Raw genomic sequence first — 18,550 nt, 5'->3', positions numbered from 1 at the left:
TGGAGTCTGAGGGGAATCGTTTTGTCGAGGATGGAGGAGAGCCCCCTTGTGGATCTGACATCTGTGAGAAACCAGAGGTATGGTCCCTTGGTGTGTTCCCAAGAGGCAGCTTTTGGAAGGACTAGGAAGATCATGTCTCTGGGAGTGTGGGATGCCATGGCAGGACCAGGAGGAAGCTATTTGGTGGAAGGGGCATTGAGGGTCCTGGAAGTTTGGAGACAGAAGGTATGAAGGGGTTTTCTCAGACTGCAAGAGGGATTGGTCTGAGGAAATACAGTGGGTCTTTGGGCAGTTAGGGCCACGGAGGACTGGGCTGTGGGTGGAGGTGGGCAGTTAATAAGCTCCATGCTTGGGTGGGTGGATGGGCAGCCCCCACCGGGGCTGAGGTTTTGTTGGGTGAATGTACAGAGAGAAAGAAAGGGCATAGATGTTAAGGGGACATACAGATGAGTGCCTGTAAGTGATGACCATTAGTTCTGTAGAGGGTAGGTTGGATACCAAGAAAAGAGGGGCTGACATTTGGCAAAAGGCAGCTGGTTAGCAAGTGGCTTGGAGGTCCTGGATGGAATGAAGGGCTGTTGGCTTGGGCACCCAGGGAAGGACCACATGATGGAAATAGTTGTCTAATAACGGGAATCAGATCCAGATTTTGCAGGTGATGCAGTTGTTACCAAGCAGCTCTGACCATAGGAAAGGGGGCTGTCAAGAGTAGAGGTCAAGATCACTGTAAGTGAGGAGGTTGAGGAAGAGGCCAAATTGTTGGAGGGATCATTCACAAAGACCATGATGTCACTAAGAATAGCTGCAGAGTGAGTGGCCATGCAGGCACATCTTGATGGAGACTGATGACGGTGTGGTCTGATGGCTTGGGCTTCAGGAAGCTGGATGGGGAAGGAGGGGTGTGGTCTGGAAATGCTGAAGTGCAAGGACACATTCCATTTCTGGGCCCACGGTGCATAGAGTATGGAAAGGAAAAGATAACTACTCAAGAGGGCTGTCGGGGACAGGGCAGGTTTTGGAAAACAGGGAGCTTTCCATTCAGATGGTTGGAGTCAGGAATTTTATTGACAGATCAGGAGTTCCAGAATGCACAGTGAGTTGGGGGCAGGGGATAGGAGTGTCCTGAGAGACAGTAGAGGAAGAGGGTCTTTGGGCAAGTTCCAGTGATGGTCTGGGCAACATGCAACAGTGAGGCTAGTGGTCTGCATGTGGGACGATGGGAGTTGTTCCGCATTCTGCTGATGGGACCATCCAGGCTAGAGCAGTTTGTGTGCTAAGGAGAGCTCAGGGGATGGGCAGGGACAGTTCTGCAGTCCATCCCTAGAGGCTCAACTGAGGCTGCAAGAGGTGCTGCCTCATGATATGCCAGGAAGTGTGCTTGGGGGTGAGGAAGCTCAGTCTTGGGCATTCCTGCTCTGGTCACAGAGACCTGTGTTCAGGTGGCCAAGGACTCCCATGGATGCCAGGGGTGTTGGGCTGTGGTATTTACCAGAAAGCTGCTTTCCAGCCAGCAGCCTCCCACCTTTGGAAGGTTTCCAGCCTCTGTCCTCAGACTATGGGGGGGGAGGCAGGAAGAGAGCAGGCTGGGGGGTCGCTGTCCTCAGGGCACCTTGCCATTGAGCTCCTGCTAACGCAATTCTCTCCTTGCCAAAGGAGGCTGGGGCACTGTTGGCACAGTGTCAGGCATTGAGCAAGAGACTCTACTTAACTTCATAGCTGAAGTGATTGATGTGTCCATTTTAGGGATGAGTATTGAGGTGTCAAAAAGGCCACACTCTGGCTCTGAACAGCAGAACCAGTGTTACAGCAAAGCTCTGGTCCTGACTGGCCATCCTGGTGTGCAGCCCCTGAAGCTTTTACCCTCACAGTGCCCTGTAGGACTAGAGAGAAGGGAGGGTCCTGGAGGCCACAGCCCAGTGACCTATACCATAGCAGTAGGTGCTAAAAGGGAGAGAAGGCAGCTGGGCTTTCTGAAAATGTGATAGTTTATTATACAAAACAATTTTATTGTCCCCAAACCCCGCACAGCACCAGGCCATACTTTAGGCCATGACTAACTCTAAAAAAGAAGCCCTTGGTTATTTTAGAGCTGGTGGGCCAACCTGGCCAGACTTGGGGTGGGCAGGTGGAAGAGTCAGATGCCTTCACCAGGAGATGCCCTAAGGCAGGCTGGGCCCCTGGAGGCCCTGTGTGTCCACAGGTCCAGTGTCGTAGCCCAGCTTTCTCATGTCCTTGGTCACCACATTGAAGAGGAGGGTAACAAAGCCCTGAGAACGGACTCGTGTCACTGGAAACAGAAGGGCAGCATCAGCCAGGCTGGGCTGGGGTGGACAAAACCAGGAAACTAAGACTCTCTGTCTTAATGTTCTTTTCTGTAAAATGAGGATGGTAGTGCCTGGCCTGTGTCCCTCATGGGGAAATAAAGGGGCTGCAGTGGGGTAAACAGACATGGCAAGCCCTTTGCTCCAATCAGGCCCTAATCTGGGAGGTGCTCTGGGAAAATTATCAGGCTAGCTCCCACAAGTACCAGGTTGCAGGTGCCTGGCAGATCCCTGGCCTTCATTCCCCATCTCTTTCCAGGTCTCCTGGGTGCTGAGGTCCCACTTCAGGCTCCAGCCTGCCTCTGGGCTGGGGGTGGGGGTGGAGGGCATCAAACTTTACCTTCCCGGCCTTCACCCTGAGCCACCACCTTGGGGTCTGTGTATTCGGGCCGCCGTCCCATGAACCAGCTGGGAACAGGAAAACATGGGTGAGCAGGGCCCTGCCTGGGAATTCTGGTCTCAGATCCTGGCAGTGGGCTCTCCAGGCTTCAAAAACCAGCATCCCTTCTCCAATGTATCTACCACAAGCCAGGCCCCAGGCAGAACCTTCCTAGGCCCACCTTCCCTCTGTCCAACTGGATACCAGAGTGGTGGTGTTTTTGTCTGGGCAACATGGCCACTGGAGGCCTAGTAGGGCTTCTACCAAGACTCAGGTGTTCTGCACTCCCACCCTAGGTATCTGGCTTTTCTAGCTCAGTCTTCCTTGGGTTTGAGTCACTGGGGATGAAAGCTGAGGGAAATACTGAGCTGGGGTCAGGTATAGCCTGAACCAAGGTGGAAATCCTGAAAGGTGACAGCTGACTTTGGGAGGAGCAAACAGCATAACCCCACTTGAAAGAGGGGCCAGATCTAGCTCCCCAGTTTTGTCCCTGAGTAGTGTGGGATCCAGTATAATTTGCTTCTCATCACTGAATCTCATTTTGTCCAGTGTAAAACAAGGATGACATTGGCACCTACCTCTTGGGGTTGTGAGGTGAAGGTGCTCTGTCAGCTGCCATCTGAAACATTACCCTTCCTAGGTAGGAACTGGCCCTGGGATGCCCTGGGACAGCCATGGTAATAACACTGCGGCCACGCCCTGCTAAAGGCAGCACTCAGCCACAGGCCCTGGCAGTCAAGTTTCCCCTCTCAGGAGCTTTGCTCTGCAAATGCCCAGTGACTCTCCAGGCCACACAGTTCTGCAGGGGCAGGGCTGGGAATGGCTAGGAGCCACCCGCCTCATCAGGCGCCACTGTACCTGGCGTGAAGGCCACGCCTCCGACACACCCACTGGAGCCAGAAACAAGGTGCACTATTCTCGGCTGGGTGGGTGAGGCAGACACGGGCTTCTCCTGCCGTGGGCGCCCTAGAACAACTTGTGGCTGTGTGAGCACCCTGCATCAAAGCCCTGCAGCTCCATGCGCCCTCGAGCCTCTGTCCTCACCATGGGCAGTGCCAGGCAGGCCCTCTGGTAATGGTGACGAGGCACACCGCTGGCCACGCCCTCCCCTGGCGCCAGCACCACTCTGTTCTCCGGGTTCGGGCTCGGAGCTCTGTCTGCAGGTTCCGCAAGGCCGCAGGACAAGAGGTTGTGTGCAGACCAGAGCAAGGGAGCGTTGCACAGTGACTCCAATCTCTGAGCAAGGGGACGGAGTGGTACGGGGAAGCCAGAGTTCCCGCCCCTGCTGCCCATTCCAGGAGACCAGATGGGGCGAGCCCCCCACTCGCTGAGCGCTTACTCCATCACAGAGCACAGCTCTAACAGCATGCAACTCAGGTAGTTGAGGGCTGAGGCATGGGTGGCGGGGTAGGGAGGTGGGCACCGTCCCACCCTGAGGACAGATCACACACTCGCTGCATTTCCAGTTTTCTCCTGAGTTTGCACGGGCAGTGTGCTTATCTGATTCTTGGAAGAGACAGACTGTTCAGGGAAGAATGTTGCAGGATGCGTCCCAGGCAGGAAAGAACCCAGTAGGCTGAGAACTGAGGCAGGTAAAGAGTCTACAGACGGGAAGCAAGCAGTGAGGAGGCCACCAACTCAGAGAGCCCTGCAGCATTCTGGCTGGAGTTAATCCTAAATGCAAAGGGTTGTCCCTGGGTAGTTTCCAGTAGGGGAGGGCATAGGGTTTTAGGAGCACCATCATAGTTGCTATGTGAAGAAGTTGCATAGTTGCTAGCTTGGAGGGTTTATTAGGCTGAAAAACAGCCCCTAGAAATATCAGATATTTGCAAAAAGGGTCTTGAGGTGTGTGTCATTAAATTAAGGACCTTGGGGATTATTTTAGATTATTCTGGATTATCCAGGCAGGCCCTAATGTGATCACAGGCATCCTCATTGAAGGATGATGCCACAGAAAGTGTCACACACACACAGGAAAAGGCCATGTGACCACAGAGGTAGGGGCTGGAGAGATATGACCACAGCTGAGGCAGGCAGGCAGCCATTGAAGCTGTAAGAGGCAAGGAATGGAGTTTCCTCAGAGTCTCTAAGGAAAACTGGACCTTCCAGCACCCTGATTTTGCCCAGTGAAATGGGTTTTGGACTTCTAGCCTTCAAAACTGTGAGAAAACAAATTTCTGTTGTTTTAAGCCATAGAGTTTGTGGTAATTTGTTCTAGTGCCCACAGAAAACTAATACAAGGGCCAAGAATGTTATAGCAGTCCACAGGCTGAAGGAGGCTGAGTGGGGGAAAGTAGTGGGACAGCAGAGAAGGGAGCTGCTGGAGGATGCTCCAGAGGGAGGGACTGATGGCCTGCATCGTCATGGATGCTGCATCTGGGAAGATTCTGCTTCACTGCCTTCACTCGTCAGACCCTCCCGCTTATTTAAAAAAAATTTTTTTTTAAAATTTTGGTACTGGGGATTGAACCCAGAGGCACTTAACCACTGAGCCACATCCCCAGACCTTTTTATTTTGAAACAGGCTCTCGCTAGGTTGCTTACGACCTCAATAAGTTGCTGAGGCTGGCTTTGAACCTGCGATCCTCCTGCCTCAGCCTCTTGTGCTGCTGGATTACAGGTATGTGCCACCATACTGCACTCCCCTCCTGTTTTTGTAATGCATGCACACACTGCCTTGCCCAGTTGAGAGCCCATGCAAAGGGCTGGAAAAGGCCCTGCACTGAGCTGCCATCCCTCAGGCACAGGCAAGAAGGTCACCTGCTCTGCTGGCTCTCAGGACTCCCTCCTCAGCATGGGATAATTTCCTCAGGGACCTCTCATCAGGAGGCCCAAACTCTCCCCTTGGGGGCTGGGGAGCAGAGCAACTGCTCTGTGCCTGTGTGGACTCTCAAAGCCTTTCCCCAAGTCTGATAACAGCCCTGGGGTTGGGTATTGTCACCTCCAATTGACACTGGCCCAGGACATCTATCTGAGTAGCCCTTCCCACCTGGTAGACTCCTAGAGGGGCTCCTAGGGGCAGTAGGCTCCCAAATCCTTGGGCTGAGGCCAATGGAGAATGTTGTTCCTCCTCTCTGTAGACCTCAGTGTTCAGCATGCCTTCCTCTGCTCTGAGCTGTCCCTCCACCCAGCAGGATTTGACTAGGTCCCACTCCAATACTGGCCAGGTTACAGGGGACCACTTGCTGGCTGCTGCTTGGGAACCCTGGTGGTCCTTCATTTTCTTCCCACGCTTGCCAACCTGCTGGGCGGCAGTGGTGGCTTGCAACCATGTAAGCAGAGGGGCACTTCCATCCCCAACTCCCAGTCAGCCAGCTAGGGCCCAGTTCACCTTGCTACCTCCTACTTAGATGTGGTAGGGGATAAGAGTCCTTCCCACTGGGCTTCCTCCAGGCATCTGTCCCTGGGCTCTCCCTACAAGCCCCTACCTGCCTTCTTGATGTCTCCCCTGACACTCCCTCAGCTTGCCACTTACTGGCCATAGCAATCTGGTTGCTCCTAATGTGCTAAGCCCACGCTCTCCTCAGGGCACAGCCAGTGTTTGGTATTCCTTGTACCTGGAATATTCTTCCCCCACCTCTTCCCAGGGTGGCTGCTTGGTTCCACTTGTCTCTGCTCAAATGCCCCCTTCTCCATGAGGCTCCCACACATAAAGGATTTAGTAGCTGACTGATAAAAGCTATCCAGGATCACTGTAACTGTTTTAGGATGTTGGACTCCCACTTCTGGATCCTACCTGATGTCATACTATGTGGTGAGCATTTTCCCTTCTGATGTGAATTTTTCTTCTGCTCCATCTGACACAAAGTCTTAATGGGCACAGAGTAAGAATGCACTTCTTGCCACTATAGTGGCACATGCCTGTAATCCCAGCTACAAAGGAGGCTGGGGCAGGAGGTTTGCAAGTTCCAGGCCAGCCTCAGCAATTCAGTGAGACTCTGACTCAAAATAAAATGGGCTGGGGATGCAGCTCAGTGGAAGAGCACTCCTGGGTTCAATTCCCAGTACCAAAAAATAAGACAAACAGCAAAACAAACAAACAAACAACATCAAAATAAACAGCCTTATGCTACCAGAAAAGTTATCAGTAACTGAGCAGCCTCCAAATCCGGGAGACCTGTTCTCATTTGTCCCCAATAGGTGGGGCAGCCTGAAGGCCTGGTGGGGTTTCCAGGCACATCACCAGGACTGGTTTGTGACAGCCACTGAACCATTAGATCAGGAGGTAATCTGGCTGTAGGTAGAGAACTCACCTTGTGAACTTCTGCAGTTTAGATGTAGACTCTGGCACAAACATGGGGATGGTCCTTTTGTGCCTGTAACAAATGTGTTCACACAGATGTACTGAGTAACAGGAAAGTGAAGGCCCTTCCAGAGTCTCCACCAGGCCGTGAATGGGAATTCTCATAGATCAGGCTATGTGGTTGTAGCCTCATGGAGGTCAGTCTTTTTCTTTTTAGGACCCACTCCCTCCCCTCCCCACCTGTGTCTGGCTAGCAGTGTGAGCCTCACACTGGGTCTCTTTCTGGTTAAGGGTCACAGCAACTACATTCCATGCCGAGTTGCCCAGGCTGCTGGGGACCTGAGAGCATACTTAGTCTGAGCCCAAGATGGAGGAGGCAGGGATGGCTGCCTCAAGGACAAGCCCTTCAGAGTAAGTGTGAAGGACCCAAGGTACAGGTTGTGGCCCAGTGACTTGTTCAGAGCAAGGACCTACCGGCCAGGTGAGAAAGGCACGTGCACCGCACCATAGCCACGGACGACATCATTCCCGAACACATCTGGTCCATACACACTGAGCACAATCTGAGGCCCTTAGGAAGGACAAGACCAGGGTTATTCAGTAGGAACCAGAAGAAGTACAAGGTAGGCAACAGGATGTGTCTAGCTGAGTCACAGGATGGCACTCAAAGCCTTGGGGACAGCAGATTGCTTGAGGAAGGGATATGGGAACCTCAACTGCCCTGAGGGCTTCTGCCCAGACTGCTGTTTTCCGTGCCTCTGCTGGTGCTTGGGCAGGTATTCTCCATATCTCGGCTCACAGCTTGGGAGATGAGGCCAAAATGCTGTCCCAGCTCTGACAGTGGACAAAGAGGTGCTTCAGAGCACAGACTCCAGCTTCAATCAGAGCCAACAGACGGCCTGCTTCCTTACTGTGGAAACTTCATCTCTGATGGTGGTCACACTCAGGTATAACCTAATGGGTTCCTGGGACCTGGTAGAGGGTACTCTCTTGGGGGTATCTAAGAGAGAAGACTTTCAAGTATCTCCCTTTAAAATATTAACAGTTACATCTGGAATGTTCTTCACCCCACATCCTGTTAACACCAAAGAAGGTCCGTGAGGTGCCTTCACCTAATTAGTTCCTCTGTCCTCTATGTGTATGGGAGAGATCAGTGCCCCAGATGACAGGTGAGGGCCAGGAAGCCACTTGTCTAGGCTTCCAACCTATAGCTACTACTGAGCAACTTCAGGCAGATTATCTATCCTCTCTGTTCCTTGGCTTACCTCTAAAACATTGGAAGCTGGGAGTGGGGACACATGCCTGTAATCCCAGCTACTCGGAAGGCTGGAGCAGGGGGATAGCAAGGAGGCAACTTAGTGAGACCCTATCTCTATAAAAATGAAAAGGGCTGGGGAGGTAGCTCAGTGGTAGAACACCCTAACTTTAGTCCCCAGTACAGCAACAAGAAATCCCTTGGAATAATGTCTAGTGCATAGAAAGCCCTCAATTAATGTTATGGAGAGGTTTGTTCTCTCCCTATCATTGCTGCTCCACCAAAGATGACTATAATTCTGAATTTTATGAAACCACCCCTTTATTTTTCTTTAAGTATTCCCTGCCAAAGACTGTATCTCAAACACAGTACTTTAGTTTTACCCATTTTTAAAACTTTATATTAAAAGAATCGTACAGTATATACATTTTTGTACCCAGCCTCCTTAATTCCATGTTTTATTTGTGAAATTCACCCAAATGGTTTCATGTACAGGGGTTTGTTCATTTCCAGTGCTGTGGAAATGTATTGTGTTATACTGCATTGGAATATATTGCATTAACTGTTCATGCCAGTGCTGGTGGGCATATGGGCTGTTCCTTCTTTGGGGGTTGTGATAAGCAGTGAGGCATTGATCATCTTTGCACAGGCTCTTGGCACATTTGGGTACACTTCTGTTGAGTATACACCCAACAAGGGAATTACACAGAGCAGTTCTATGTATCTGGAAGGCTGTTTTCCAACACAATGGTGTCAACATGCCCACCCCCTCAACCAGCAGTGTTTGCTAAGTTCTTACTACTAAACACCCTCACCAACCTTGGCCTATCAATCCTTTAAACTTTAGGTACTCTGGGGAGTGAACAGTAGTAGGTCACAGTGGCTTTCATTTACTTTTGTTTTGTTTTGTTTTGTTTTGGTGGGTCTAGAGATCAAACCCAGGGACCCACAGGTGAGGCAAGTGCTCTACCAGTGAGCTAAATCCCCTGCCCCAAGCATTTTAAAGATTTTCTTAATAAGTTTGAGACTTTCCCCTGTTTCTTGTTCACTTGAACGTCTTCTTTTATAAAGAACCTGGTTATGGTTTGGATATATGGTGTCTCCCAAAGCTCCTCTATTAATGCAGGAATATTCACAGGTGAAATGAATTGTGAGAGCTATAACCTAATCAGTGCATCCTAGTTTGAATGGACTGAGTGGGTGGTAACTGTAGGCAGGTGGGGCATGGCTGGAGGAGGTGGGTCACTGGGGGCATCCCCTGGAAAGGGGCATCTTCCCTGTGGCCCCTTTGGGTCCAGAGCAGTTGAGTTGAGTGCCCATGAACGTAAGCTCAAAATTAACTTTTCTTCCTCAAAGTTGTTCTTGTCAGGTATTTTGGTCATAACAAAAAGCTAACCTTTCTCAAGTCTCTTGCCCAGTTTTCTATTAGATGGCCCCTTTTGCTGATTTATAGTATAGATGTGTGTGAATCCTGTGACTTGTCTTTGCATTTTCAATGTCTTTTGATGAACAAAGGCTCTTAATTTTAATACGGTCAACTTCATTGACTTCTTTAAAGAATGCTTCTGGAACATCTCCCCTTACCCGGATATTATGGCCACTGTTCCCAGGCTATCTTCCCAAAGTTTCTTTTGCTTTTCATGGTTAGATTCACATGAGGTCAGTATTCATCTTTTCTATGTGTATCCAACTGTCACCACCATTTATTGAAAAGGCCTTCTTTTCCTTCCTACTCTGCAGTGCCACCTTAGTTGTGAATCAACTGTACATGAATATGTTTGTCTTGGGGCTCTCTAGGAATATGCTTATCTCTGCTTGTGCCCAAACTGTTTACACTGTCCTATTATTGTGCTTTATAGTTGAAGTTTGATATCTGGTAAAACAAGTTAATTTTGATAATATCATGAATTACATAATCTTTGTTGTTTTTGGTGTGGTACTGCGGAGTAAACCCAGGGCCTCATAAATGCTATGCAGTCACTCTACCACATAGTTACATCCCCAGTCCTGGAAATAATGTGTTTTTTAAATACCATTTTTTAATTTATTGCTAGCACACAGAAAGCAACTTTTTTTTTTTTCCTTTGGTACTAGGAATTAAACCCAGGGGCACTAAACCACTGAACCACATGCTCAGTCCCCTTTTGTATTTTATTAGAGACAGGGTCTCACTGAGTTGCTTAAGGCCTCACTGAGTTGTTGAGGCTGTTTTTGAACTCTTGATCCTCCTGCCTCAGCCTCCCAAACTGCTGGGATTGTAGGTGTGGGACACCACGCCCAGCTAAGCAACTGATTTTTGCATATTGATCTTATTTCCAGCAAAAATGACAACCTAGTAATTGTAATGACTGTTCCGTATTTTTGGAATTCTACATAATCATGTCACTGGTGAATGTTTGTTTTGTTCTTTCTTAATTCATATACCCTTTATTTGTACAGTGTTGGTAGTGATAATAAGCATCGTGACCTCTTTCAACATTTTGCTAATGAACGTAATGTCTGCCCTAAGTCTTTTGTAGACAGTCTTTATTAAATTAAGCAAGTTTTCTTCTATTCTTACTCAGCTAAGTTTTTATCATAAATGTATGTCACATTTTTATTTATTTATTTATTTTTTAATTAAGGAGATAATTATGACTTTTTTCTTTCTTCTGTTTTCTTCCCCACCCCCCGCCCTAGTGCTGAGGTTTGAACTCAGGGCCTTACCCATCCTAGGCAAGTTAACACCCAGCCTCTTCTTCTTTTTAATGTGGTTGATTTTCAATATTAACGTGAGCTTTTTATTTTTGGAATAAACCTGACTTCTGATATATTATCTTTTTTCCTTTTTCTATCTTGCTACTTTCAGTTTTTGAATATTTTGTTTGAGATTTCTGAATCATGTTTATGAGTGAGTTTCTAATTTTTCATGTCCCTTAGGCAGGCTTTGGAATCCAAATTTTGTTGACCTAAGTTGACCTTAGTTGGGGAATGTTTAATTTTTTTTCTATTCTCTTGTATGAGTTTGTGTAAACCTGCCTGGGCATGGTGGCACATGTCTGTAATCTCAGGAACTAAGGAGACTGCAGTTGTGGGAGGATCACAAATTCAAGGCCAGCTTTGGCAATTAGTGAGACCCTGTCTCAAAATAAAATAAGGCGGGCGTGGTGTGGCGCATGCCTGTAATCACAATGGCTTGGGAAGCTTAGGCAGGAGGATTGCGAGTTCAAAGCCAGTCTCTGCAATTTAGTGAGGCCCGAGGCAACTTGGTGAGGCCCTGTCTCTAAATAAAAAACAAACAGGATTGGGGATGTGGCTTAGTGGTTGAATGCCTCTGGGTTCATTCCCCAGTACCAAATAATAATAGTAATATTAATAATAATAATAATAATAAAGAACTGGGGATGTAGCTCAGTGGTAAAGTGCCTCTGGATTCAATCTCCAGTGTGTGTATATATATATATATATATATATATAAATCGAAACAGAAAAGGTACAATAAAAATACTAGGCAAAATTTCACAGCTCCATTTTAATCTTCTTGGACTACCATCATTTAAGCAGTCCATTACTGACAGAAGTATCATCAGCAGAGCATGAAAATATTGTTTTATCTCTTTTGATCATATCAAGATTGTATTTGACCTTCCAATATCTGAAGATACTGTCTCCATTGTCTTATGTTTGCTGGCTATCATTCATACAGTCCTGATTTCTGTGTGCCTCTTTATTATATATCAAATGTTGGGGGAAAAAAGGAAATAATTTCCAAAGAGATTTCTTATTTGCTTTTTCTAGGTGTCTTGGCTATAATAGTCTCAAACTTTAATCCCCAAATCAGGGGGTTGCAAATCCTGAGGTAGCTTGACTTCCATCTTTCCTTACCACAGGGCAGCTCTTTGAGGTTCATTCCAAGTTGTAGAAAGTCACTGGAGGTCCTTTCCCGACCCCTTGGAGGGCCCTGAGCTCTGAGCCCAGGAAGGCTACCAGAGAGACGTCAGCACACACAGTGATAGGGATGGAACCAAGGCCCTGTACATACTTGGAAAGTGCTCAACCATTGAGCTACATCCCAGCCTTGTCAGAGATCCTGGTCAGCCCCTCATCCATCTCTGGGGGACTCAGCAAGCACTTCCAAGGACAATGCAAATGCATCACATCTCTGGATTTCTATTTTTCTCCTGGAACTTGGCCTGGTAAATCTCTACTACTTTGCTAGCTCTCTGATGCCTTCAAGTAGTTGTTTTTTTGCCTTTTAATATTTTATTCACATCTCCCCATTGTCCTCGGCAGGAGGTTAGTCCACTAACTTGTATAGTGTCCCAGGAAGTCTTTCTCAGTCATGGATGACCACAGCAGGATGGAAGTCCTTCTAAGAGGACCACTGGACATCCCCTGCTCCAGACCCTCTGCAGTCCCGAACTATGAAATCAGATGGGCCTAAACTCAAATCCATCCTTAGTTACTAGATGTAAAACTGAAAGCAAGTAATGTCATTGTCTTGAATCTGTTTCCTAATATGGCATAAAAAATATAGAGAGATTATCCAGTAGATAGGATTAGGAAGCTTGGACAAACCTACACAGGGGAAGTATTCACAGACCTAACCCAGGTGGCAAGTACATCAAAAGCTGGTGCCCAGATGGCAGGCAGTGAGGATCTGAATGTGGACAGTGGTGCATAAGATGAGGCAGAGGCTGTCCCAGGGGCAACACATAATAGCTCCAGCCCCCCATCCCTGCAGGGCCCCACAGACTCACAGCCATAGGGGTTGGTGCTCTTAAAGGTGACATCAATGGGGAAGTTCCACACCAGCACTCGCCGCACATCTTGGCTCTTGGATGTGATCTGTGAGATCCCCTCCTCTAGACCCTGTGGGGACAATGACAGTGACAGCTGGCCAGAGATCCAGGTGTCACACACCTCCCACCCCTTATCTTGGGCAGGCAGTTGGGAGGGCAGTTTTTTCATTTACCTTCTACCAAGACCTGAACTTCCAAAGAGAGTGAAGAGCCTCTTAGGTCTGGCAACTGAATGCAGTCTCGTCAGGGTGTGGTAACCCCAGAGGCCAGCCCTCCACCAGATACTTGATCTTCTACTCTCGCTTATGACAGGAAGTGACAGTGGCAGTGTCTGCACTCTCACTCCTGTATCCCCAGTCCTCCCAGATCATTTCCATATATATATAATTTTCTCCACCACAGTCTTCTTGACTCTGCTTTTTCCTTCACCTACCCATTTTCTGCTTCCCATACAGCAAAATCCTTGAAAGAGTTGTCACACTCACTGGCTCGAATTCGTCCTCTGCTATTCTTTCATGAACCACTCCAGTCTAGCTCCATCACTGCACCAAAGAGGTTTTTTCTACAAATAACAACAGTGGCCTTGATGCTGATGTTTCCAATAGTCATTTTTCTATCCTCATTCTACCTGACCCATGAGCAGCATCTGACAGAGCTGGTAATTTCTGGAAGTTGTTGATCTTCTTCTTCCTCTTACTCTTCCTCTCCTCTTCCTCATCCTTTTTTTTTTTTTTTTTTGAGGTGGAATTTTGCTGTGTTGCCCAGATTGGCCCAAACTCTCAAGCCCAAATGATCCTCCTGCCTCTACCTTCCTATAACAAGGACTTAGAGGTTGCTTTTGATAAAAAACACTGGATTCCTCATCTGTGCCTGCAAATGTATCTCTGCCCCCATTTTGCAACTGTCTCCTTTTCTGAGTTACCCTGGATTCCAGGAACAGCTCTGGTTAATAAACATTTTCCAATGAGTGGAAATTACTCACCTGTCAACAGCAACTTTTCTTATCCCCACAAGTTCCCCACCCCCAATCCTGAGATAATGATCAACAGGACCACCATTTGACCAAAACTGCTTCACCAGACATACTTTTGGTTCCCTTACCTATATAATCTGGGAGCTCATGTCAGAGTACCCTGGGGTTGAGATGTTTTGTCTCACTTTTCTCCCCAATATGGCCATATTGATTAAAGTTTCTTTCCTGCTTTTCATCATTACTTTTTGTTTTGGGGGGCTGAGTGACCAGACCTGATTTGTTGGGACCCCCGGAGTCAGACCTTTGGCCTAGGACTCTAGGAATATCTTAAGTAGATGGGAATACAGGCATGTGTCACCACAACTGACCAATGTCCTTTTTTTTTTTAATGTTTAATACATATTTTTAGTCATTGATGGACCTTTATTTATTTATTTTTTAATGTGATGCTGAGAATCAGACCCAGGGCCTCACACATGCTAGGCAAGTGCTCTACCACTGAGCCACAGCCCAGCCCCCCAATGACCTTCTTGACACTTTCTTCCCTTGGTTTCTGGGGGCACCATAGTCTCATGGGGCTTTGTTTTTGGCTCTTTCTTTCCTTCTTTCTCTTTCTTTTTTGTACTAAGGATTAAACCCGGGGGTACTTTATCACTGAATTATATCCCAAGACCTTTTTATTTTTTGAGACAGGGTCTCACTAAGTTGCTGAGGCTGGCTTTGAACTTGTGATCCTCCTGCATCAGCCTCTGAGTTGCTGGAATTACAGGGTGCATCACCATGCCTGGCTCTTATGGGGCTTTGTAATTCCTGGGTGGCTCCTTATCCATCGACCTAGCTGGTCCCTCTGTAGTGTCACAGTGTCCTGAGCTCACTCTTTGGCTGCTCTTTTACCTATACTTGGTGATCTCATTGGTTTAATGGCTTTCTCTGTGGTCATATGGTGATGATTCCAAATTTGATGTCCTCTCTGAACCCTAGATCATCATCTCTGTATCTACTGCCAATCTTTCATCTTCACTTGGGATGACCAGGAGGCCTTAATACACATCAGAATGAACTTAGATAGTTCTCCCAAATCTCTTCTATCCATAGTCTTCTCACAGAAAAACAATGGCTATGCTACTTCCAGGTGCTCAGGTAAGCCTTGGCGATACTCTTCACTTGTCTTTATCTCACACTTTATATCTGTTCAACAGGAAAACGTGACTCAGTCTTTAAAATATACTTGAAATTCGACCACCTCTCATTCCCCCACTGCTGCTGCCATTCTCTCTCATCTGTTACTGTAGTAGTCAGCTGGTTTCCCTGCTCAGTCCTTGCTCCCACACAGCCTACTCTTAGCATAGAAACCAGAGGGGCCTTTTTTGGGAGGTGAGAGGACTAGGGATTGAACCAGGGGTGCTCTACCATTGAGCTATACCCCCAGCCCTTTTTATTTGGGAGCATCTAGGTAAGTGGCTAAGGCTGGTCTTGAATTTACAATCCTGCCTTAGCCTCCAAAGTCAGTAGGATTACAGGTGTATGCCGCCACACCCAGCTCCAGAGGGAGCTTTTAGAAACATAAGTTACATTCCTTTTTCCTCTATTCAAAACTCTGATGGGGGCCCATCTCCCCCTGGTAAAAGTGCTGGTCCTTCCCTGACCTACTGAGCCCTACAAGATCTGCTTCCTGTGCCTCCCTGCTTCATCTCCAGCTGTGTCTTCCTTACTCACTTGGTTCACTGGCCACAGGAGCCTCCTTGCTGTTCCTCAAACATGCCAGGAACACTCTGTGACCTCAGGGCCTTTGTACTGTCTGCTTCTTTCCTCTGAAAAGTTCTTTCCACAGATTTCTACAGAGCTTGCTTCTTTACTTCCTTTACTGTTTGTAAAATATTGTTTAATCATCACAGCAGTTTAAGAAGTGGAGGCCCAACTTATGTAACCTCTCTAAGCTTCACTTTCCTCATCTGGACAACTGACATGCAGATAGTTATTTGCCAGCAGCCATTCACTGAATAACTTATTGAGGCTTCTGGATGCTGGGGTTACAGTGGTGACCAGAGCCAGATCTGTTAGATCTTTACTCAAAAGTGACCTCCTCATTAAGGCCTTTCCTGGCTACCTTCTTATTCTTTACACCTCCTGTGTCCTGACTTCATTTCCCTTCTAGCACTTTTCATTAGCTAACACACTAGAATATGTACTACTTATTATTCATCCTCCCCACTCCAAGAATGTGTACTCCAGAAAGACAGGGACTTTTGTTGGGTTTTGGTCACCACCAAGACAGCTCTCTAGGGCTGACCTGCCTGCACTGTCCATGTTTTCCTCTTTGCTGCTAAGGGTGAACTCACAGGGTAAGGTATGCAGGTAAGTGCAGACTTCAGGGATGCTGCATGGTAGCTGTGCTTTCCCCTGCAGCTTTACCAGGAACAAACACATGTTTGGATTCCCTCTGACCTTGTGTCTACTTCTCGATTGATTACGAAAGGGTAGGGAAGGGTGTGGTGGACACCTTCAGAAACCTCAACAGTCATGAAGGCTATGAGTAAAGGAGGTCCAAGAGTCCAGCTTACCGCCGTGGGAGCCCAGTCCTGGCCGTACACAAAGCAGTACTTGCAGTAGAGGTCGTCATACTCTGGAAACTGCAGAAAAACCACACGGGGATTCTATTTACTAGGACTCAAACTGAGTCCTGCACTTTGGCTAGGCTGGTAAAGCTGATAGGAATTCTGAACATGAGGCACCTGGGGTGAGGTCTAAGAGACAACTGGGGATGTAGACATGGAGTTCAGCTGAGACTGGAGACTGAGATAGGAGAGTCTGAGGGAGAGTCCTGGGCTACTACTGCCCCTGAACCTCTTTGCTGTTTTTGTTTTCTGTCTAATATGCCCTTCCCATTCCAACATCTGGCAAACTCCTGCACATTCTTCAAAACAACCTTGAGGGAAACTGCCTCGACTGCCAGTCTGATTTAAGGGTCACTTCTTGGCTCCATCAGTCCCTGTACTTTCCTCCATTAAGGCACTGGATAGTTCTGTTAATGTCTGTCAACTCCACTGAACTGTGAAGAGCCAACAGTTTTTATGTGTCCCCAGTGTCTGATACAGGGGTGGGCACAGACAAGATCTAAGGGAATGGGGCTGATGTGAAAGGTCTGAGAAGCCAGGGGGCCATCAGGATACAGAGCATATATGCATGGCTGGAGCTGAGGGCTTGAGTACAGGGGGGGTTTCAAAGAGGGGGAAGGAAGATGGGGAGGAGTTTTTAGAGCACCCAACCCTTAATGGGACAGAACAGGAAAAGTGGGTAAGACTGTCTTGGGCACTAGGCCAAAGTGGGGGTGGACAGGGTGGGCATATGGAACAATATCCTGATGAAACAGGAAGGCAGAAAACACCTGAGCTTTCAGCCTGGTAAAGCTATAATTATGCCATCACCTCTAACAAACAGCTTGGATGAACGATGTAGTAAAGCTGTCAGAGAGGCCTGGGTTCAAATTTCGGCTTTACTACTTCTTCAGTCTAGTTTTCCAAGCTGTAAAGTGGGGACGTTAGTAAAACGTACCTCATAGGACTGTTATGAAGATTTAAGAACAGTGCTGAGCGCTGAGCCTGGTATATAGTGAGTACTTGGTGAATGTTGGTCTTTATTTATTTATAATAAATGGCTCTTATAAAGTGTAGGGGGCGAAGAGTAGCGTCCTTTTGATCTGATAGGCACACGCACCCTGGATCATTCCAGGTGGTCAGGGTTGAATCTGACTCATCAAAACATCCAGATTCTAACCCAAATTCCAGGACAGGGCATTCCGAGAGCCGCGCACTCACTGTGCACAGTACGCAGTGCTGACGTCCCATACACATTCACTCTGGGAAGAGGCCCTATGTCCTGGTTGGACCACCGCTTCTCCCATTATTCCCAGGAGATTCCTGTCAGTGACTCAACCAAGTGGACACGATCCAAGCCAGGAGCCACAGGCTTGGCCAAGTGTGGACTAAGTACCAGCTCAACCTCCCGAGGTCTGTTTTTTCACTCCTGCACGTCGCAACTAAGGATCTTCAAGTTCTGGTTCTCCTCCCCTGTCTAACCGAGCGGTTCCGCGGAATGACAAGGCTCTCCAGGGTTCACGCTGCAACTCGGGGACTTGCAAAAGGGCCCCGGGGGACACTGGGGGCAGGCCCCGGCGGGGGTTCATGGCTGCTCACCTGGGCGCTCTCCACCTGCCCGTTGACCATAAGTAAGAAGACGCTGGGACTCGCTGCCGCCATCGCGGGGCGCGGGGAGCGGGGCTCGGGGCTCGTAAGATCCACCCCGGCCGCACGCGCGTTTGCTAAGAGGCACCGGGGTTGCTTTGGAAACAGATGGCGTGGCGCAAGGCACAAGTTTGTTGGCCGCCGGCAGTTTCGCGAGTCTATGGGTGTGTGGCGGTGCGCAAGCGCAGAGGGTGCTCTCTGTGGGGCGGGACTTGAGAAGGGCGGGACCAGACGGGGAGGAGCTTGATCAAAATGAGGCCGGCCGGAAGTCAAGTGTTCAAAAAAATGCTCATTAACCCCTAGGTGTCGCTGTGGCCCTGCCGTGAGGAATGCAGAAGACCCGAGCGGAGGGCGGAA

The 18,550-nt window shown here is 48.3% G+C and overlaps 1 protein-coding gene across 2 annotated transcripts; it reads right to left on the bottom strand.

Annotated features, from left to right (window-relative positions):
- Nucleotides 1–1,967: 1,967 nt before the first annotated feature.
- B9d1 (B9 domain containing 1) lies at nucleotides 1,968–18,362 on the bottom strand. 2 transcript variants are annotated; one of them, XM_047546523.1, is made up of 7 exons: nucleotides 18,146–18,362; nucleotides 16,514–16,582; nucleotides 12,938–13,049; nucleotides 7,418–7,514; nucleotides 6,954–7,016; nucleotides 2,662–2,729; nucleotides 1,968–2,287 (listed from the first exon to the last, which is right to left on the bottom strand). In XM_047546523.1, the coding sequence occupies exons 1-7, from the start codon at nucleotides 18,206–18,208 to the stop codon at nucleotides 2,160–2,162; spliced, it is 600 nt and encodes a 199-aa protein (XP_047402479.1). In that variant the 5' UTR covers nucleotides 18,209–18,362; the 3' UTR covers nucleotides 1,968–2,159. The 2 variants fall into 2 exon arrangements, with proteins under 2 accessions (XP_047402479.1, XP_047402480.1); XM_047546524.1 differs by lacking the exon at nucleotides 16,514–16,582.
- Between the last annotated feature and the right edge of the window lie 188 nt (nucleotides 18,363–18,550).

This window comes from Sciurus carolinensis, chromosome 3, assembly GCF_902686445.1.
Source record: "Sciurus carolinensis chromosome 3, mSciCar1.2, whole genome shotgun sequence".
In the NCBI taxonomy this organism is placed as follows: Eukaryota; Metazoa; Chordata; class Mammalia; order Rodentia; family Sciuridae; genus Sciurus; species Sciurus carolinensis.
Note: the sequence above shows the minus strand (reverse complement) of the source record. Positions and strands in the feature narration are given on the sequence as shown.